This window comes from Cornus florida, unplaced genomic scaffold (genome assembly GCF_030987335.1).
Source record: "Cornus florida cultivar Cherokee Brave unplaced genomic scaffold, ASM3098733v1 CherokeeBrave_3.0.0_Hap2_Chr02, whole genome shotgun sequence".
Lineage (NCBI taxonomy): Eukaryota > Viridiplantae > Streptophyta > Magnoliopsida > Cornales > Cornaceae > Cornus > Cornus florida.
The window spans coordinates 90,756,768-90,781,048 of NW_026775572.1; the positions used below are offsets into that span (position 1 = coordinate 90,756,768).

General features: G+C 34.5%; 1 protein-coding gene across 1 annotated transcript; it reads right to left on the reverse strand.

Moving 5' to 3' along the window:
- Positions 1–13,707: 13,707 nt before the first annotated feature.
- LOC132288192 (UPF0481 protein At3g47200-like) lies at positions 13,708–21,575 on the reverse strand. The gene is made up of 2 exons (XM_059789840.1): positions 21,370–21,575; positions 13,708–15,846 (listed from the first exon to the last, which is right to left on the reverse strand). The coding sequence occupies exons 1-2, from the start codon at positions 21,384–21,386 to the stop codon at positions 14,226–14,228; spliced, it is 1,638 nt and encodes a 545-aa protein (XP_059645823.1). The 5' UTR covers positions 21,387–21,575; the 3' UTR covers positions 13,708–14,225.
- Between the last annotated feature and the right edge of the window lie 2,706 nt (positions 21,576–24,281).

A 24,281-nucleotide genomic window follows, 5' to 3' on the forward strand; every position in this document is an offset into this window, starting at 1 on the left:
GTAAAATTGTCATTTATTAGAGTCATTCAATGCTTAGGAACAAGTCCAGGGGTAATTATGTAGTTATATTGAAGTTTGGGGCAAAAATGTAAATACTGGACCATCTAACCGACTAAATGAGCCCATCTAGTCGACTAGATGACCATTCCAGTGAAGGTGTCAAGTGTTATTAATCGATCAAATAAAGGATCTGATCGATGAGATGGCCATCTAACCGACTAGATGGCCCCATCTAGTCGATTAGATGGTGAACCCAGAAAACATACATTCTGCCAAACCCATCTACCCGACTAGATGGGGGCATCTAGTCGATCAGATGGTCCCTAGATCTAATCTAACTGACTAGATGATCCCATTTAACCGGTTAGATGAAATCCAACCTTAATGTGATCGATTAGATCACTTCCCTGCTGCACACAGATGAAACCTGAATTGCACAAATATGCAAAAACAACCCCATTAACATCATTAACCATAAAAACATTGCATTGAATCATCAAAATAACAAATTTCATACATCATTTGAGGATCAAAATCTTCATTAAACACACATACATCTCTAAAATGATGAAATTGTGTCAAAAAAGAGTAAGGTTACAAATCAAGGCCTCCGTGGCCACAAATACAACAACTTCTCTTGAAGCCGACAAAAGAATAAGGTCATTTACATATGGTCAATTGTCCAAAAGAATGCCTTTACAAAAGATAACAAAAACGGTTGTCAATCTATATCTAAGCTTGCGGGGGTGCATTATCTACAATGTCCTTGCCATGTCCTGAAAATATTAGAATATAGTAGAGCACAACGGCTCAATAGAGATAGCCTAAAGCACACCTCTTGTAATGTTGAGAATCACACCAAAAGTAAGAAAATAAGAGAAAGAGATCATACAATGTAGGGGAGAAATAACCATACAACATTCATTGAATTAGATGCCTTCAAAATGATGTAATGAGATGCACTCTCCCTGTTTCCAAAACCATTTCTTTCACAATCCAACCCACACCGAAAATGTTAACACAACCCGACCCTAGGCGTCACGAAGGGAATTTGCTATTTATCCCTGACCTAGGGCATCTCCCTAGTGTCATTTGAGGCCTAAGTAGCTCAATTATACACGTCCAAATTCTGTCTCGTGCTCCTTTTTAGGTTGGTTAACCCCCGGAGCACATGGCAACTCAAGGCACCCAGTTTTCACAAAACCTTTCGATTCCAAATCGACTTCTCAAAACCTCTGAAAACCATTTCATCAAATCCTTCCAACCTATAAACCCAACCAATGTTTATGATAAGCATGCCATATATCAAATCATTCGTATTTCCCAAGGAAATCAATTTACAACATCATCAAATTAGTATGCTTTAACTTGAATAACCCAAATCATCACATTCATAGCATGATTCATGTAAGACAACAACTATCTCAAGGAAATCAACAAGTAAGAGATAACATCTAGCACATAATCACGTTTTCAACAAATATACAACTAGAAACTCACAAAGATCAAAGACATTGTAATTTAGACTTCCCTACCTCAAATGAAGCAAACCAAGCTTAAGATCCAAGCTTGAAATCCCACTAAAATGATACAAGACCGGTGTCAAAACGTGGCCTTTTCTAAGCTCTACGACTCTTCTAATTGTGGCTTGGTTCAAATCTTACTCATGTAGGCAAGATCTTAGAGAGAATATGAAAATATAGAGAGAAAGAAAAAAGAGCAACAGGGAGAATGGGTGGCTGAGAGAGAGAGGAGATGATGGTTGTGTTGTCCATCTAAATGACCCCTAAAGTCATCCAAACTAGTCAACCCAAGGAACATCCCCTTTGACCCTCACAATGACCACTATGCCCCTTCCATTAAACTCTAATCACATTAAGGCCATAAAATATCTCCTTCCACTAACCATCCTTATATATACACATATATATGCATAAAACACATCAATGCTAATTAAACATATGCAACAAAATCACCAGGACCCGTATGACGTGCAAAATGATGTACGAAAAATAAATAAAATAAAATACCAAAAAATTCAAAAAAATCTGGGACATTACAGAAGTTGAGATTGAATATAATCTCTAGAGGTACAAAGCTCTAATATATATATGTGTGTGTGTGTTATATTCATCATATATATATATTCAAATATAAAGTTGTCTGTACATATCATCAAGGTTCTGGATCAGTTTTATGCTTCTGAAATTTTTTTAAAACCCATTTTCCCAATAGTGATATCGGAGCAGGTCTTTGAATGTATGTAGATATATAAATTTCTAACTCTTACATCATAAATTTATGAATCTAATAATATTGTTGCATGTTTAAATGTATGGTTATATGATAGATGAATGTTATGTAATTTGTAAAGGGCAATAAACTTTGAATTTCTCATGAAAGGGTAAAGTGTATTGGTTTCCCTATTGCTTTCAATTTTGGATATATTTTCAATTGTTGAATTGTATTGAAATTGTAAATGATAAAAGCGTTGTAATTATGACGACCTACTTTGAGTTTGCTATAATGGAGAAGAAGGTAAGTTAACTAGGTTCAAGATTGAAGACCCGGTTTAAGCTAACCTTGCGAGAAGCAATCTGATTGGACTCGGTAATCTAACATGTTGTATATATGAGTCTTTATGAGATTAAAAGTTTATGCTTATCTGCTCATTGCATATTCAAAATTAAAAGAAAGTTTATGCTAATTAAGTTTATATATGCTGATGTGCTGGGTCACTTGTTTGAAAATTCAACTAATGCATTTGATTGACAAGTGTTATTGAATATGATTTGCACCAATTTGTATTTGGTTAATGTTAATGCATATCTTCCCCCTGGTGAGGGGTCACAAAAAACTAACAAAGGTTCGACGAACTATCCTCGAGTTAGAGATAGGGTTCGAGATATGATGAAGATGGATAAGTGTTGGCCTGGGTAAGGGTTGACATGAAAAAGTCAAAGGTCTGACGAGCTTTCTCTAATTTGGAGACAGAGTCAGGGACATGATGTGAAAATGTAAAGTGAAAGTCCTGACGAGGGGTGACAAGATTTGGATAGAGGTCCGATGTTCTGCCTCCAATTTGAAGACATGGTTGAGGACATGGATGAGAAGTGACTAAGTGTTGACCCAGGTGAGGGCCGACATGACCTGGATAGAGGTTCGACGTGTTGCCTCCAATTTGGAGACAGGGTCTGAGACTTAAATAGGAAATGACTAAGTGTTGGCCCGGGTGGGGCCAACATGATTCGGATAAAGGTCCGATGTGCTGCCTCTAATTTGGAGACATAGTATAAGACCTAGATGGAAAAGACTAAGTGTTGGCCTGAGTGAGGGCCGACATGACTCAAACAGAGGTCTGACGTACTGCCTCCAATTTGGAGACATGGTCTGAGACCTAATGGTGGATCCTTAAGTGAGACTTCCTTTTTATCTTAAGGTTGTTATGTATATGACAAGTATTGAAATAGACATGTTATAGACAAGTATGGACATATGTAAAGACTAGAAGAACAGAGACATTGTATCCATCTTCTTCTGTGATATGCAAACCCGATGCAGGATGACACTGTTGGTTGACTAATACACTTCTAAAAGGCTTAATTCCCAATGCCTTCAAACCTCCGGCCACATTCCTTTCTCCCTAAGTAAGTGAAAAACGGGTCTATCTTTAGTTGGTGGCTGGATAGAGATACAGTTGGATAGTGTACTCATGTATGGAACCCCTTTCGAGGTCTTATGTTACTTTAGCTACTCCCGTACTTTTTCTCAGAACCTATTCCTTCTAACCCTTATTGGTTTAAAATAGAAAATAAAATGGTATGTAGTGCATCATGAAGTAAGGTAGAGTGTAATGAAGGTGATAAGCGCTGAAAAGTGCGCATTTATACCCCTTAATCTTGAATGTTCTAGGACCTTATTCTATCTTATTTTTCCGTTTTAGTTTAATTTCATGTTATTTTTCTTTTCAGGCACTTATCCCCAAAATAAGTCAATTCAGCTGAATTAGAGCATTAAAAGAAGCAATCTCAAGCCTAGTGGAAGAAAGGAGCAAAGTGGAAGCAAAGTGGTGAAAAAAGCCTTCTCCGATCGATTGAACCAAGCTACGATTGATCATACTGTGATCGTTCCAACCATGCCATGATGGATTGAGCCCCTTGTCCTTATCCTCAGGAAAATTTCCTATTTGATCGATCCAACTTTTCCTTCGATCGATCGAACCCTTTTGATCTTATCCTCACCTACCACTTTTGTTCTTTTCCTAAAAATATATCAGTCTTGTCCTTATCCAAAAAGTGCACCGCCATGGTTCGATCGATCCAAGCAACTATGTGATCGATCGAACTGCCTCAAATTACGTGAAAACAGAGTTCAGGCCAAATTAAAGGTGTGCTCATGGTGCAATCATTTAGAGGTCCTAGTGCACGAGGTCTGACCATTGGGTGTGACATTTATGCTACCTATATAAGGATTTTGTCTATTTTGAGTAAATGAGGTTAGTTAGAGAGAGAGACTTGGCTAGAGATTAAAGAGAGAAATGTACAATGTAGAAAAGTTCTTCCACTTATCTAGGGTTTCCACCAAGAACACAAAAGGAGGAGGATGAATTCTACCATGGAGATAGCCCTTGAGGGTTGGATGACAACATCAATGAGTGGTTGAACCATTCTCCTGGGGCTAGAGATAGCCTTAAGCATGCCTCTTAGACTTTGATGTTTTGTAATTAATGGGGATTTGTATTGTAATTTTTGTCTTGACATCTTATATATATAAATCTTATTTCTACAATGATTTGTCTAGTTCAACACTTCCAATTGATCATTAGTTTTATCCATATGTCTATATATGCTAGAATGAATGTTCATGTGTTTATCTCTAGATTTTGTGACATTGATGCATGTCTATGTGTGTTGATATTATGAATCTAGTGATGGTCAAGGCATGGTGCTTAAATAGAATACTCTTGTGGTTTATTTAATGGTTCATACTTATTTCTTGATGGATTGTGCCACCTCCTTAGTTTAATTAGTTTAATTTTTATGTCACTAGCTTAGTTGTAGTATAATTGCCTTACTTTCTTAGATAGGTGGACAATCCATTCTTATTGTTTGATGTTCCATGCTTATGAGTGCAAGTGGTATATTTCTCTAACCTAATGAGTGTGCATTAATTGTGGACTTATGGAAGGATTAATGGCTTAATTTGATATATTGTGCTATTCAATAGATTGACTAGACAATGTATGCTTACTTGGCCATCCATGTTTGATATTTCAATTAGTGGCACACACTTTCATTTACAACACACAGTTCCCCCTAATCCATCAAATATTGAATGTCTAGGAACGTAATGCTTAGTGGTGAACTCTATGTCCCAAAACTCATCTCTCATATTCTGTACACCTCATTTATTTTAGTTATTTTACATTGCATTTCTTTAGTTTAAAGTGTAATATAATTCAACCAACAAACCATCTTTTGATCATTCGACCTACTAATCCAACTTTGATTCCAAGAATACTGCTCCTTTCCCTTGGGACGATCCCTACTTACTCTAGCTACATTAATAGTTAGTAGTAGTAGTGGCATTCTATAAATTCAAACTTGGCCACATTTCATTTTACCACATCTTTGAGCATTGGTACTTACAGCAACACCAGAAGGAGAGGCAAAATGCTTTGTAAATGTAAAGACATGAATGCGTAACGACTGAAATGTATATTTTTGTTTGAGATTTTTTTTCTTAAAGCATTTTTTAATATGTATGTGTGTGATTGCTGTAAAATCGTCGACAAGCATCATGGATATACACCTAGAACCTGTCCTAAAAAATGCAAGTTGCGCTCATAAGTAAACAAAAATCATATTGAGTAGAGTGGAAATGGAAGGTAGCATAGAGTATGTGAATTGGCTCAAACTTAGGAGCCCTAAGCTTACTTATCCCCAACAAAGTTGCCAGCTGTCGTGCTCATATTTTTCCCTTATTTGAGGAAACCCACCGAGCTTGTCCCCCGGGTTAGAGGTTAGCTGTCGTTGACCTAGCATTTGTGTGCGACAAGGGTGTGATTTAGAGGTGAACTGATTTGATAAGGTTAGATTCAGAGAAATGAGGAGTCGCCATCTAACATTAAAAAATGGTGTGTTAGGTCACCAAAGATTAAAAGAACTTGGATTGAATTTGGGGGCCTGGGTGACTCGCAGTCTGCTTCACGAAAGGTGGGATTTAGGGAATTCTTTTGGTTTGGGGAAGGTATTAGTACCTCAAGACATTCTTACCAAATATGGTTACCCATACTCTGTGCTAAATTCCATTTCTATTCATATTATTATGCGATGATGACGATGAGGTACATACAAGCAAGTTTTTAGTTGTTTATGGTAATGGTGATGGAGATGATGTGAGGAAAGATGGTGATTAAGTGATGGATGATGGTCCTGGTGGATGAATGGGAAGTGTGATGAGGGACATAACTGCGCTCAGGGAATACCCCGAGCTGCCTACGTATCCCAAGGTGTGGGAATCAAGTCAAAACGTAGTTCAGAAGTGGTGAAATGAAAGGGGATGAATCAAGGTTGACTCCAAATGAGTTTGAGGACCTTTGCCCGTGAAGAGTGATTAAAAAGGAAGTAGACTAAGCGGTATCCATTAGAGTGAGTATTGTAAAGGATCTCCACCAAAAAGGAAGACATACAAAGATCTCATAGTGCCTTTGAATAGAAGAGAAGGAGAATCATAGTGTCCACTAGGATGAGTACCTCGAGGGGTTCCACCATCAAACTAAGCTTCATTAGCCTTTGATTCACCTTGGCAATACAATATACCTTCTTAATGATAATAGTGTGTATGAAATACTATTGTGATTGCATGACATGCTAAGGTAAGACTGCAATCCCCTTGAGTTTGGCATACAGTATATTTGACATTGAATGTGCAAACCAAACTTTGATAGTGGACACATAAGGATCAACAATCTTCCCCTTTTGCACTTTCAATTTTAAAACCCTATATTTTATTTCTCCCCCCTTTTGACATTGGAAATCAAAAGGTAGATAGGATTAACAATGATGAGGCAGAGAGGATGAAGTCAATTGAAATCCATTTCTCCATAATTTAATTAGAGAGTATCAGAGCAGATGAAACACAACCTTTTATAGAGTGATCGAGAAATAAAATCTGTAATAAGAGTTATGAAATGATCATCATACCTGCATGATTGCTTTACAGCTCTTTGTCTCTGAGTGGAGGAGGTCTTAAGCCTTCAACAGTTGAACTTGATATACTTATAAGTTGATACTCAGTAGCTTAGAGAGAATTCTTTAACCACAAATGCTGAGAGGCAGCTTGTGTGAGAATAGAAAGCTAAGAATATGAGGTGAATACAGAGTTACTAGCTTTAAGGTATTTGAGATTGCACTGCGGCATTTTAGGCTTTATTTCATTTAAAAATTTGATCAGTTTGGCTCTGAGAGGTGGAGGTTTTGAAGAAAAATACTTGAAATTTGATTCCATAAGAGAGTATGATATTTCAAACTAGTTTTTGAGCACCTTATTGAGTCTAATTTCAGTGTCATTCTTGAAGATGATATAGAAGCTTTAAGCCTTGATTTGTTCTTGAGAATCAAAATGTGAGCTCTTTTTGATAATTTCAGATCCAGAAATCTTTGTATTGTGAAATTTTTGAATGACATGAATCCGAGTTCAATCTTTTAGTACTAGAAAAACAATGTTTCTGAGGATATTTGCAGCTCTACCTCAACCTCTTTACTTTGAGTCTCTTGTGAATAACACCCTTCATCATCATTATACTCTGAGACCAATGTCATTTTCCTGAACTTATTTTCTTCACTATGACCTAATCTTTTATAATCATAGACAATATGATTTTGAGTTTGAGCAGGTCTTATTTTCTTAGATGTAAATCCTTTTATTTTCCTAGTCAAACATGTCATCCCATCATGCTGAGTAGCTTTTCCTATGTACTGAAGGGATGTCTCATCTCTGGGCTTAATTTGTGACTTTAATGAAACTGTGTCTTGTATATCTTCATGCATTGTTCCAAGTGAGTCCCATCTATCTTTAGCTAATTTGCAGTCTTTAACTTTAATAATTTCTTGCTGTTGTAGACCACTGATCAGAGCTTGTCTTGTTTTTGCATCATTAGACACAACTTCACTTTTATGGGTAGTGATGTCTTCTTGATTAAATGCAATTATACCCTTGATAGCAGCAAACCAAACTTCATATGACTGTGACATCAGAGAAGCTTCCATTTTGATATTCTAGTACTCATAGCTTGCACTAGTGAACCTGGGAGCCTCATCTATACATTGACATTCCATTTTACTCTAGGATTTTTGGTGTAGACTTGTAAAGGCCTTGGTTATACAGACCAAGGCTCTGATACCAAATTTTAGACCAAGAGGGGAAGAGGGTAAATTGGTCTAAGCAAATTCTTCTTTCAATTCTTGAGTGAGTATATGATACATATATGAGATATCAACAAAGAGATTATCTAATTCACAAGCATTCCACAAGGACATAAGGTATACAAGGAAAACCTTCTCAATAGGGAAAAGCCTTGGTTCTTGGCCTTAGCCAATAAATGCCTCCACCAGTTGTATACAAGTAGTTACGCACTTAGCAATCTCACACTCTGAACACACCATTGTACAAGTTGAAACACTAGTTTTCACAGCCTCTATATACACTTTAGGTCCACTAAGTGCACATAGCACTCCCCCTGTCCACAACACCTTTACTTAGACCTTCAAAAGCTCTCACAGCTAACTTAATATAATAAAAAGGTGTCAACACACTAAGTACATCATATACAAGCTGTTACAAATGATAAGAGTCCAAACACAACTTTAAGATGTAATACAAATAAAACCCTAGCCTTTAAATACATTTTTCGTAATTGACGCTAAATGGATTTAGGTGTCAAATAGGAATAACAGAATTCCGCTTAACATGGTTAGATCTATGATCAGTTTAGCGTTAATGATATCAATGCGCATTATGAACTGCATTCCATCTTAGTCTATCTCAAGGATATCTTTTGAGCTATGTTTTTAACTAAATCTTAATTTGAATCACATGCACATATGGGGTAGTCTTGCACATTTACGCTTGATATGGATAAGTAAGTTGGAAGCAGATCATATGCATGATAGATTTGATAGCTACTCTAAGGGCACTAGGATGAATTATTTTATGATCTCAATGATAAAAGTTGATTGTTTACACTTATTGTTTATCTATAGGAGGATCATATCATGAATCACATACCTAGTAGCATAATATTAGAGAATATGGTATGAGTACCAGATGTACCATATGTGAACACACTTATTATAGAGATTGAGAATAATATATGAATTCCCTATTGATGCGTCAGCATTATCTAGTACACAGATTCCTGCATCGGTACATTATTGTAGTGTTATCATCCAATCTGACAGAATCATGTTTTTAGGTGAGACCTTTTCGGATATCCCTGTTAAACATAAGTTGGACCCAGTAAGCTACACGGAAGCGTGAACCGATATGGATATAGACCATTTTGGCCAGTTGCTATGAAATCAGAGTTGGAATTTATGTATTCTAATAAAATCTAGGATCTTGTAAAACTTTCTAGTAGGGTGATACCTATGGAATGCAAGTTAATCTACGAAAGGATACCAGAAGATTTCTTAATGAATAAATCATGAGTGTACAAGGGAATGTCATTATTTTTCTAATTCTATATATATTGATGACATCCTATTCATTTAGAATGATATGGAAAGTTTTGTCATCAGTAAAGAGGTAGTTGTTCAATTATTTTGAAATGAAGGATTTTAAAGATGTAAGCTATATTCCTAGGATCAAGCTTTTGCAAGATCAGGTTAAAAGGAAAATAGGCTTATCTTAATAATCCTACATTGATAAAGTTTTGACCAGGTTTGGTATGCATAACTCAAAGAATGAGTTCTTGCTTTATTGATATGGATTGTTCTCTCTAGTAAGTAGTTTTCCAAGACTAGTAGAGGAGATTGAGCAAATGAGACTGGAACTATATGCTTTGGCATATGGGAGTCTCATATATGCCATAGTCTATACCAAACTGGACATCCGCTACATTGTAGGGATAGTCAGAAGATATCAGTCAAATCCTAAACTTGATAACTGGTCTGTTGTGAAAAATATCATTAAGTACCTTAGGAAAACCAATGATCTCATACTCATTTATGGATGTGATGATATGGTACTAGTCAGATATGCTAGTTCTGATTTTCAATCAGAATTAAATACTATGAGGTTCATGACTCAGTGTATATTCACTCAATGAAAGGGAAATCAGTCAGTAGATTGTTAAGCAGATTTCAACTGCTGACTCAAACTTACAGGTGGAGTACATTGCAGCCTTAAAGGTGGCAAAGGAAGCCTTTTAGTTTGGTCTCACCGATTTAGAGGTTGTGGAGCATACTAACCTACCTATTGAGCTATATTGCGATAATAGTGCAGAAGTAGTCCAAACCAATGACTCAAGGCTCTATAGAGGAACAAGGTACATTGAAAGGAAGTATCATGTCCTACATGATATTGTCCGGCAAGAAAATGTACTCATGGCTAGAACATTGCATTGGAACACAACTTTGTTGATCCATTAACAAAGGTGTCATCGATTAATAGTTTTGATTGTCATCTGGATAACATAAGAGTTAGATGCAATTTGAATTGGCTATGAGGGCAAGTGGGAGCTGTTGGGATTTATATGCCTTGGCATAGCAAATTCCTATTTGGATTACAGTGACATATGTTCCTGACGTTTCTGAAATATTTATGCTTTATACAATTGATGAATTCAATGTATTATGTTTCAATTCATTATTGAATTGATAGTGTTCATTTGATTACAAGAAATATTTATATATGTATGTGATGACAATCAATATATGAATATAAATAGTAATCATAAATTGTTCATAGTCGGTAATTATGGATGGACTCATGATTTATTAAGACTTGAACTGGATCCGCGTTAGGTTGAGATATATTGCGAGAGCCGTTGTATGCAATTGCTCCCTATCACCATCATGGCATTTGACTCTTAAGTATGAGAAAAGTATAAACTCTTTTATTAATTAATAATTACTTTAATTTGTTCGACAGATACTTCGGAATCCTTAGACCGACACTTTCGGTAGTTATGTAATTAATAGTTAGAGGGTTATATTTTCAAAATTTGCATAATTGCTACTTGTATTTATTTTGTATGGATTATGGTTGATCACAAAGTAAATTCGAAGGTCTTCGTGTGTTTTTAGACAAAATGATTTATTATATATTTATTTATTTAAATTATTATTTTTGTCAAACAAATGTTTTATTGTGATCAAGGTAGAAATAATCAATGGTACCAAATTAAATATATTAATTAAGTAGTCGGATTGATGGCTTTATTTATCCGATAACTAATTATGCATAGAGGGGTCAAAGTGCAACATTGACTTAGAGGTTATTTATTCTTTAATTAGAATTCAATTAATTTCTTTTAGTGGAGGAGAAATTAATTAATGAATTAATTAAATTGGGTCCATGGACTGGGCCGATTATTAATTCATTGTAGCAAAGAAAATAATAAGCCCAATGAGATTCTCACTCATAGCCCAACTTGATATTGGAATTCTATTAGATTTGAGATATGTAAATTAGAGATGGAGAATGATTTATTGTTTCATAATCTTATTTTTATATTACCTATATATACATGGGTTCATGTATATTTTAGGGGTGACTTTGGAAAAGAAAAAGGAATATATTTTTTCTCTCTCTAGATTTTTGGATTTGTTTTCTCATCTAATGGAGGCTCCCACAAGCCTACTTTTCCAAGGTCATTCATGAAGGATTATGGGTGATTCCTAAAGGCAAAACTATTATCTAGAAGATGGAGATCCAAGGAGAAGACATTTAGCAAAGGGATCTACAATAAGTGAGAACATTCACTTTAGAAGAGAGATCTAAGGTTTACTAAAACCTTTGATGAAAGTATTCAATCCATTAATTGAATGATACATCATATTTTATTTTTGCATAAAACTTGTCTCTATGTGATGAATCAAGATCTATGAATCAAAATCCCTCGGAAATTTTTTAAATTTGCACGTTTCCCAACAGTTAAATGATGCCGCCACCACCTACACCGTCCCGACGGCGATTAGAAACCCCACAACCAATCCTATGACTATTCATTGATTATGGCTTTGAAAGATAAAGCATTGGCTGATTCGTTCTTCGATTTGGGAATTTCGTTGTTGGAGTTAGGGTTTGATGAGTAATCGAGAGATGACTTTTGGTTTTGGTTATTTTACTTTTTATAAAGGGCTTTTAACTCTAATTAGCATTTCTCTTCTTCGTGAAGCCTTTGCCAAAGTATTTCTGTCAACAAACTTAACGTCATCATGTCGTTTCATCATCGGATTATTCTTATCACTGTCGTCGTCGTCTATTGTCGGTGTTCTCCAAGCTTCATCGCCGAATAGCGTTCTGGGATCTCTCGACGACTTTGAGAAAGGAGAGGTTGATGCCGTCGAGAAAGGAGAGGTCGATGTTGTCATTTAGAATGGTGGGTAGTGGCGGAGGCTCAAGGAAGGTTGAGTCGTCGGCGATGGTGACTGCTCGTTTGCGTTTGGGGACATGGTTGCGAGCGGTGGCGATTTCCATTGGCTCACTGTGTTTGTATTTCTTTCCTCCTTTTAGCTCAAAATTCTCATTTTTTGGTTCATTATTGAGTGATTAGAAATGGGATTGGATGGAAGTTCATTTGGAGTATTGGGTTTTTGTTTGTTCGGGGGGTTTTTATTGTGGTAATGGATGTTGGGGTGGTAGTGGAGGGTGGTGGTAGTGGAGGGGAAGATAGGTCGTTGTGGGCCTAAGTTTGGGTGGTTGTGGAGGTTGCGGTGGTGGTGATGACCGGTGAGTGGAGGTTGTGGTAGTGACTGGTGAGTATTGGAGAGAGAGAAGTATACATGATGTGTGTATATTGATAGAGGCTACTTTGGTCATTTTAGGTGGTCGAAGGGTAAATATGTACTTTTATCATGTTTGGGTTTCTTTATTCAGTTTGCTAAACTTGAGTGTGTCATTATCCAAAAAATGCCTAAGTTGTGTCTACCTATCTTTTAGGCAAACCTGAGGGGATGTCACTGCAATTTACCCACAAAAAAAAAAAGAAAAAAATAGAGGGATAGGTTATGTGTTTACTTGTTAGAGCTTTAGGTTAGCTTTGTTTGGAAATGATCTTTGATTGTATTATCTTATACATACAAGGAGACTTACATATATATACACAGTGTGTAATCCTAACTAGGAAGGAAATAATACAGCGAATGCAAATTACAAATGTGTACATATTTGCAATTTACAAATATGTACATATATGTAAGGAAATCATACATATATACAATGAATACAAATCACTTATTGACATCGTGATATGCTTGACCTTTTATCGTTTTTAAGAGCCTTCAAATTTCTTAGGGTGTTAATATATCATTTGTCAACATTTCCTAAAGGACTACAACTGCTAGTTCATTTGAGGTATTTATTAATTCATTTTAAGAATGAATCTTTTTGGCCATCAATAACCAAACTCTGGAAGCTAGAAACCCTTATTGTTGGAGGAGGACCAATAGGTTTTGTATCTTTCTCACTTGATATCCGGAAGGAAATGTCGACCTTTGGAAGGTTGCCTAACCTTGAGGTTCTTAAATTATCATATAAGGCCTTCGAGAGGGAACAAAGTGGGACACATGGGATGAGGTGTTTCATAAACTCAAATTCTTGAGGTTTCAACGCTTGGACAGACCATTTTTTTTTTTTTTGAACGCATCAATTAGCAAGGCCAACACCACAATTTTTTTAACGTATCAATAGATCTGCGCCGCTCAGCCACTAAGTATGCTTTAATTCTGCACTAGTCCAAGGACGGACTCTGTTTATTCACTTCGTCACAAATTAATACCATAAAAACGTAACTGTAAATGTCAATTATGTCAGCATTGAATGGCAAACAAAAGCATATGCTTTTTTGCGTTCACTTGAATACATCTATTCAATAAACACAATATAAATACAAGAAGACAATAGCAAGATGAAGTTCACCAAAGACCCTAATTCACATGGAGCATTATTAGTGCTCAATACATTTTATTGGAGAGAGAACTAAAAACGGAAGAGCAAGATTAAGGTCGACATTTAAACGAATAAAGGGTATATATGGTCTGCAAGAGAGTGAGAATTAGAAGCACAACGGCAGCCACGAATGATATGATTCTCCATGGATTGGAGAAGTAATCATTTGATAGTACGTTCATGTACCTGCGAAACCGGACGCCTGAGGATGCTTTAATTCTGTGACAATGCCACCAGGACTGACTGTATGCATCCACATCCTTGCATAACTTAGCAAAGCAGAACTCTTTCAGAACGACTTCCCTGCCCATTCTTTTGAAGAAAGCTGAAACATCTTCTTGACCACTATTACTCTGGGATGTTTTGATTATCTTCTTCTCCTCCAGTAACTTTATGTCATTTGGGGAAGCTATGAGATTTGTTGTGAGCATGACATACGATGTAATGTATTGTCTAACACCTACGCTGCATTGCTCAAAAGCAATGAGGTTCCTAAAGATTGTTTCCACCGTTTCATCGAAGCTAAACGGTGGCAATTTAATCACTCCTTCACTGAATGTTATGTCCAGTAAATCACTTTCCGCGTCATTGTCAATCACAATTCCAGCCTCTAAAAGCTCTGTTGCACAATGTTTGAATCCCCATGTATGATCACCGTCTTCAGAATTGATAACGGGTTCGAGAGATGATGGGCGGTAAAAAATGTGCAAGATTTCGAGTAGATGATTGGGTTTGTGTTTCTCGACTTTCTTTACCTCATTTGGATTGCAACCCGGGAGGAAAAAATGTAGAGCGTATTCAATGAGAGAAAATGGGAAGCTTTCGGCAACTGAGAGCGAGCGCTTTATAATCTCAAACAATTTTTCGAGAACAATAAAGGGAATTTGGTTCTCCAGTAGTGCCAAGTCATGTTTTACGGTTGGCATCATCCAAGCACCATTGATTACTTCATCGCAGCTTTGCTCATCCATTACTTCATCGCGGTTTTGCGAGTACCTGATAAGAAGTTCGAGTATGAAGCAGCCATCGACCAGCAAAATTTCCCTCAGCACATGCCAGGTCATGACAAGGTCTTCTGCATAGCATCCCGGAACTTGTAGCTTCAAATCTTCAATAGCTTTGCAACAATCATCTATTGTCTTTGATCTGTCAGTTGTTCGATTGAAAAGTGTTTGCATGTAACGCCACTTGTGCTCATCCATTTTTAGTAGATCTTCTCGGCGATTGTGAAAAGGTCCAACTGAAATGAGTCGTGGGCTATAGGCATCTGCATTGATGTTTCGGAGTTTTCTTGGAACCCTATAGATACTGAAGTTCGGTGGCCTTTCTTTTAAAACTTCAAGCGTTCCTTTAATGGATTTTGGCCAAGCTACAATGCTTTCTTCTTTTCTTTTGGATACAGAAGATCCGATATCTTCTTCTCCCTTTTTCTCTGATACAAAAGTTCGGACATCTTCTTGTTTTTCCGACGCAGTAGCTCCGATATTATTTTCCTCCCTTTTTTCGGATACAGAAGATCCTATATCTTCTTCTCCGTTTTTTATTCCGTAACCCAATTTTTCGGCGTAACGGGCTAACGTTAACAGTTCCGCTTCATCAATTTCATAAGCTCCGAATTCCTTATGCAATTTTGTTTTATATCCTTGAAAGCTGATCGCATCATTCGGTTTGCTACAAAATTAATTATTATATGATGAGAGAGAGTAAATAAATGGAACATACAAACAGCCTAAACAGGGGCTGCATCTTTTTTTGTCCGTAAATTTTTTTTCTCCTAAAGTATTTTCCTTTTCAGGTAAAATATATGTTAGAAATTTGGCGTGAATAGAACTTGAACTTGTTAATCAAGGAGTATATAACCGGAGTGGTGTCCCCATTGCTTTTGTGACATAAATAATCCATTAATAATTCATGAAGGGTGTTTCTGTAATAAAGATTTTATAAATTACAAGAAATTCCCACATGTGGTTATGGGTTAGAAAGTAAGGATAGCATGATTGAGACTTAAACTCACGTTGAATCATGACCAGAGTTTGGGTTATAAAGATTGAGAGAACATAATGTCGTTGAATGTTGGTAATCGGTTGAATTGTTGATAAATAAACAATGAAATGATTGTGAGATATATAAATAATCCATGAATAATTCATGTAGAGTGTTTTGTAATAAAGATTTTCTAAATTACACGAAATTCCCACATGTAGTTGATGATGGGTTAGAAAGTAAGGATAGCATGATCAAGACCTAAACTCATGTTGAGTCATGACCAGAGTTTGGATTATAAACATTGACAAAACATAACATTGTTGAATGTTGGTAATCGGTTGAATTGTTGATAAATAAACGATGAAATGATTGTGAGATATATAAATTTTGGAGAGATTATGAAAAATATATATTTTGTAATTAGCTAATTTCATTGTCAAAATAAGTCCAATCGAGTTATAATTTTTCGGTTAAAAATTTCAAGATTGAAGATCGGATGAAATTTGAAGAAGTTCAAGTGTTTATGGTTTAATATACTCCAGGATGATGAGAACAATGTTTTAGAAATGTACGTGAGTGTGTGAGAACACTTAGGAAGTTTCAGAAGTTTAAAGTTTTAGAAAGTTCACTTTTGTCCGTTGGGAATCGGTAGCCAATCCCCCTACTGGTTCAAGAATCACGTCGGATTCTTCTCTGCCCATTCTGAACTGGTAGCCAAATTCAGTACTGGTTTAAGGCTTCAGATCTGCCTAAATAACTTTAGTTTCCTGATCTGTTTTGATTTCTTTTTGGTCCAGACTTCCTTTTAAAATCCTATGAACGAATTTCACTTGTTTAACAAGTATTCTTAGGTCTTTTAAACTTTTATATAATGTCTCTTTCATTCATTATTGAGTTATGTCTTTAAAGAACAAAAATTCATTATTTTAAGGAAGCCTTTTGAGAGAGATTTTTTAGAAAATCAAATCAGATTTTTCTGATTTTATTTTTGAAAGCACACACAGATATACATGAGTGATTTAGTTATGTTATTCTCTATCTCATCGGAATTGGAGCTTAACTGGAGATTCAAAAATTCTAAATGAGTAGATTTATTTCTTCTACATCAAAGTTTAGATCTCGAAGAAAATAGGTAAAATGATTACACTTTAAAAGGGTCAAAGCATTCGAGAAGTATTGTTTGATCTACCAGTAATCCTTCTACAGAGATTAAAAGTAAGTTTGTGGTTAAGAACTGTTAGACGGGACGTTGCAAAGTCATAAGATTGTCAACGATTGGTGTTTGGTATAACGATAGGGTGTGAGCCTGAGTCAAAGTCCATTGTACTTTGTTTCAAACATAGTGGATCGGTTTACTTTGGTCTGCACAATCCATGAGGTTTTCCCATAACAATTGGTTTATTTTACGAATTGGGGTTTTCTCACTAAAAATCTTGGTGCAATCTCTCTAATTTTACTTTCTTTAATTTTCAGTATTTATCTTTGTGATTGTGGATATTTAATTATTCAAATTACTTACGTAATTTTATCATTTACAAAAATTGGGCAAGTTAACCTATTAATCTCATCTAGGTCATTAAAGGAATTACTCACAATAAAATCAAAACAGCTTCTGCACAATTGGCATCAGAGCAGGTTACTCGATATATTGAGTAAATCATATTTGTTGATTTGTTGTAATTTTTGCATCATGTCTGAAAATTTATCTTTTGTGAATGTGTTGCTTTACCTCCTGTTTTTGATTCTGTCACAAGCATGCATATTGAGTGGTCTAAGTTTAAAGATGATTTTGAAAATTTGTTAGAGAAATTGAAACTTGTGGAACTTGATAGGGATATTTATAAGTTAGAAATTTCTATCTCTAATAAAAATTTTGAAGAACTTGGCCATAAAAATTTGAATCTTTTTCATAAGGCTGATTTTCTGGAAAATGAGCTTGATCAGGTAAAAAGGTTTAATAAATCAGTTAAACTTAAATTTGATAATTTAAGTAGTGAGTTTGTTAAATCAAAACAGTCTTTTCAGAAATTTGATACTGACACTTGCAAAATAGATAAGTTGAAAGGAATAGTTAAGAATATTGGTAATAACAAAGAATTAGCTTCAACTTCAAAAGATTTGTATTTTCAAAAATCTAAAGAAGTTTTTGTGAAAGTTGAAATCAAACTTTGTGTTATCACTAGTTTTCACAAACTTATTTCAACATGTCATTTTTGTGGTGAAAAAGGGAATATCAAGTATAAATATCAGGTAAAAAAAAAAAAAAAAATTAACTTGGAAAGAAATTGAAAAATCTAGAGAGTTCTAATAAGAAAAAGAGAATGAAAAAGACTTCCGAGCCTTGTAACACTTTGCCTAAAATAATAGGGAAATCATTGTATAATGAATTTAAAATTGTTTGGGTAAAGAAAAAGAATTTAAAATAACTTGCCATGCACATTGCACTTAGAGCACTAGGTCCATGTGATTGGTACTTTGATAGTGGTTGGTACTTCTTCAATTACACATTGAAGAAGGAAATTTTAGCGTAATCAGAGATATGGGAGGACGGAGAGAAGACCTCGTCGGAGAAGGGAACAACCAAATTTCGATGTCCAAGACTCCAACGATCACATAATCGACGTTAGGCCAGAGCCCGAGGAAGTGAGGAGTGGGAGTGGTGTTTTAGTGGATGAGATTTGGGAGGACGGAGTGGAACATTGGAGCTCCATTGCCTGAGTGGTGTTTGTGCGATTCACAGAGAGTAAAGGGGGCAAATAGGAGAGGGTGGTATATGTTTCTAAAAAGGGTTCCACTAGTCACATGACACTTGGACTTGTCGGTATTAAGACAATTTTTTAAAGTGTTATGTTTTCTTTTATTATAAATAAGTATACTGCAAAGATCATAATTAAATTTCCTCATTCAATTATCAATACAATTATCAAATTTTCTATTTGAATTTATCTCTTACTATGTGGATTCAAAGTGTTTATCATTCCTTGTGAACAAAATTAGCTTCCGCTTACTTAGAAAAAGAGGAAGGAAACAAAGAGGGATGAAGCATCCCTTCTTTCTTTATGATTTTCTATCCACCCAATTTTGGAGGAAGAGAGGAGATATAATGATAACTACCTACAAAAATCTAATTTCTAATTTTAACATTTTAAAAAATAAATAAATAGATATTTACGTTTATAATTTTATACAAAGATTGGTAAAAATATATATATAAAAACTCTTTTTCTATTCCTTTCAACAAAAATAAAAAATAAAAAATAGTGTCACCCCATCCATTATTTCTACGATTCATTTTATTCAACCAAACAAAAAATAGGGAAGGCACTTTTCCTTCCTCGTAGGTGCCTCATCCATCCACCCCCGTCCTCTTCCATTCATTTTTCCATCCCTCCAACCAAACAAAACACACTAGAAATTTTGGACGAACTTTAATTCTTTTGATTTTTAATATTTAATAATTTTTAGTGAAAAAGTTTTTTATTTTACTTTTTTAATTTTTATGATTTTAGACGGTACCTAACTAAAACCAGATGTAGGGGAGAAAGCACTCCAACTATGTTTGGTAGGAAGAAAGGAAGGAAGAGGTGTGGAGAGAGAATATAAAAGAATGAACAAACTTCCTTTATTTGGAAGAGATGATACTCATGCTTACTCCTTTACAAATTTTCGTCTGCCCAAATTAAAATAGGCGGAAGAAAGGAGAGAAGACAAGTGCACTATTATAACAAGTTTTAAATTAAGTATTTTTGTAAAGTAAATAGTTTTAACTTACAGTATTATACTTTATTAATTACAATATTATAATATTATTAGATATAATGGTAAAAACAAATAAAACTTTCTCTTTCATTCTCTCCTAATGATTCAATGAACATAAGAAATTATTAACTTATTCTTTTTTCTTTTTCTTTTTTTCTTTTTTTTTTTCTTTTTTTTTTTCTATCTAACCGAACGAAAAATAAATAAATAAAATACACAATCTCTTCCCTAAAAATGTCTCACCTACTAAACAAACCATCAAACATGAAGCAAATATATATACCTTAAATAAAAACCAATTCAAGTAGTCCCCTACATTTTGGCAAACTAGATGAAGAAGGAGTGTGTGTGTGTGTTGGGGGGAGGGGGGGTGTTTCTATTTTTATATTGTTTAATTTCCCTAAAGTTAGAGTCTATTTTAGGAAGTTTCTCTGTTTGGTTGGAGGGAATGATTGAGGGGGGATGGATGAGAGGAGGGATGGATGAATATTTTCGTGTTTGGTTGAAAGGAAGAGAAGAAAGGGAGAAAACAAGGAGGGATGCTTCATCCCTCTTTCCTTTGTGTTTTTCTATCCGTCCACTTTTGGGGGGAAGAGAGGAGAGAAAGAAGGCATAACTACCTATGTATTGGTAATTTACAATTTTAACCTTTTCAAAAATTTTGAAATAAATATCTACCTTTTATAATTTTATATAAAAGGGTATATTGGTAAAAATAATATAAGAACTCTCCTTTCCTTCCTTCCAACTAAAAAAAAAAAAAAAAAAAAAAAAAAAAAAAAAAAAAAAATCACTCCATTTATCCTTTCTACTATCCATTCCATTCAACCAAATATAAAATGGGAAGACACCCTTCCTTCCCTAGGGATATCTCATCCATTCTCCTCCTATCTGTTCCATCCCTCCAACCAAACTAAAAGGATTTATTGTAACAGTATATGAATATAGAATTTAACTTGAAGGATTCTACTTTGTATCCATGCCCCCAAGGTCAACAGTGTGTTTTTTAGTTTCTATTTTTATATTGTTTAATTTCCCTAAAGTTAGAGTCTATTTTAGGAAGTTTCTATTATTTTAATTTGTTAACAGTTTAAGGATTTATTGTAATAGTATATGAATATAGAATTTAACTTGAAGGATTCTACTTTGTATCCATGCCCGGTGCTCCCTTGCCGTTCGTTCTCTGCTTGGTAAGAGAAACTTGTTATTGAATAGAAAATAAATTTAAATGGTGTAATAAAGTCATTTTGTCTGTGTTCCATTTTCTTCAAGACAAATGCTTTAACTAATAACATACACTAATTAATTAATAATAACTATACACTACTTAATAAGCAGACGACGACAACAATAACTATAAGACTATCCAGTCATCATATTTGTTTTTAGCTAATTTGAAATAACAAAATTGCAAAAGGCTATTTATTTATTTATCAACAACATGCTCACCTCCGGGAGATAGGCATTATATCTTGCTTCAAATCTCAAGTCTGATGGACCAGCTGGGGATCAATGATCGGAAGAGACCCGAAGAACCTTAGGATTGACGTCTGAGAGTGGGCCGGGATTGGGTTAGGGGTGATATTAATATATATATATACATATAAATATATATATGTAGGATGTTATAATAGGACTATGCTGGAGGAAAGAGTTTCACGACAACTCAGGTGGAGAGGCAAGTTTATAATGGTTCATATATATAATCCACACACTGAGTCACTGACACACATCTAGCTAGCTGACAATAACAACAACAAAATAAATAAATTAGTTACGAGGATTGTTAATTAATAGGTCATGAGATTTAGTACGAACTAAGACACATAAAATGAGAGAGCGTCATAACGGCATAATTAAGTCATAAGCATTGAAAATTTGAGTGAGAACGCGCAGAGCGTGAGAACGGGAGCATGTTCAGAGCGTGAAAGTCACACTTGCTGAAATATGTGCAGAGGCAGATTACAGTCAAAGGGTGGAATTAGAAATTTTTTATTTCGGTCAAATTAGTAATGTAAAATATAAATTTGAAAATAATATAAAATCTTTTTTTTTTTTTTTTTTTTTTTCTTTTTTTATGTATATTGGTAAAACGTGTTTATAAATAATATGGGATGACAATTTTAAAAAAGAGTTGCTGAGTGAATCAATTTTTTTTCCTCTCTAATTAATAACAAATAATATTTATGTAACATACATGTTATTATAAGCATTACTATAATAATTAATAGTTTCCTTTACTAAATTTGATTGGTTCATTGGGAATTTTTTTTTTTTTTTTTGATAAGTGATTGTTTCATTGGATTTGAAGGACAAGTCATTTCATATGTAACCCACCTTTAAAATCATAAGAGAACCATAAATAGAAAAAAATTAAAAAATTAGAGAATCCAATTTTAATTTTTATATAAAAAACCACTAATTATAATTTAGCATAAATAGAGTATTACAAAAAACTCGGGGGAACTAGCTTTAATTATTATGTACAAAATCACCCTAAATAATTAATTTAGTCCTATAAAAAAAATTGCAAAAAATTTGGGTCGCCCCCTTCCTCCACCCCTAATTACACCCCACCCCGTTTATAGCGGTTTTGGGGGACCGTTTAATTTATTTGGGTGAGGATGATTTTTATTAATGAAAACCCGTGCAGACCTCCCCCGCCCGTTTAGGTAGATAAATTACTAAATTTTTATTATTTTATTATTATATATAGTTAACTTTAGAAATTTTAGGTCACATTCACTCACTTTCTCAATCGTTCTAAGGAGCGACAAAATCCTACTAACTAAGAATGTTCATACTTTTGAAATTTATGTTAAATTATTGATTGTCTACTTTTATGAAACTTTTCAATAATTATATAATTGTATTTGACAATAAATTTTTTTTAAAAAGTAGAAAATTTGGAACTAAACAAAGCAGGGCGGGTGTCCGGGTGAAAAAGTTAAATGGGACAGGGTGGGTGGAAAAACTACCCCCTTCCCGTTTAGGCGATTTTTGGTGGGGACGGGATGGGATGAAGACACATTGTATCATGATGGCTACTAATTTGTTTGGTTTTTAATCACTACAATTAATTATTGTTACTTACTTAAAAAAAAAAAATTTAATTATTGCTCAAATAACTCTTTTTATTTATTCACTTTTTTATTATTATTTTTCTTTTTCAGAACTCTTTTTATTTATTTATTTACTCACTCACTCACTCTTAACTACCAAAAAATTAAAAATTAAAAATTAAAAAATAGATTGCTTAAGTTTAAAGAAAGCATCCTTCCCCAAAAAAATTGTTAAAGGAATTAAGCAAAAGTGTCTTGGGAAGAATTTAAGAAAGCATATATGTTGTACATATATTGTGCTTCGGAAATGATTAAAGAAAAGCATTTATACCTTCCATTGCCGACACCATCGAGATCTCTCAAGATTGAGACACCGTCACTCAAGAATTTTAAGGTAATTATATTGGCTCACCGCAATATAATATAATTACCAAAAAATTAATTTTCTTCTACTTACTTACACTTATGCGGCTATATTATAAAATTTTGTAATTTATTAATATATTTTTATAGATTCATTTTTTTCAATTAAATAGTCTGTATTTAATTGGTTCATCAAATATTAATGATCCAGAATCATTTAATAATTTCTCGACCTTATGACCTAACCATATGTGAGACTTCAAAGTCCTGAAATACATTTCTTAAATAATAATAAGGTAAAATTTAAAAAACTCCTCTAAACCATTGAAGTTTTGCGATTCACTGAACTGCAAGAAACCCTTGCAATTATGTTTTTGTTGCAATTAACCTCACAATGGTAGCTAGCTTCTGATGCCTATAATTGTAAAAGACCAATTTACCCTAATAAAAAAACTATGTAGTTACTTAAGTTGCTGACATGGAAAGAAAATCTCAAGAACCAATTATATTGTGACAACACACCAAGGGATAAGTAGGTCACACTTTTTCTTTCCCTTGTACCAATTATATTGTGACAACACACCAAGGGATAAATTCCTTCATATCTGCCGCAAGACCCATTTCATTCCCTGTTCTTCCCAGTCACTCCACCTTGTGTTTGAGAGAGAGAGAGAGAAGACGATTACTTCAATATCTTTTTTCGTTGCTGATTATTATTATTTTTTTTCTGCAATTTCGTTCTCGGTAAATTTTTAGTTTTCAACATTAAGGATTTTCCTCAAAATTAACAAATAGTTCATGCGAAACTGATCTGCTATCTTCATAAATCATCAAAAGTTTCAAGTGAAAAAAAATCTATGTTGGGTCGGTGCCTGTATATATATATATATATTTATATATATATTATCTTTTCAGGTCGAGGTTATGGACAAGTGC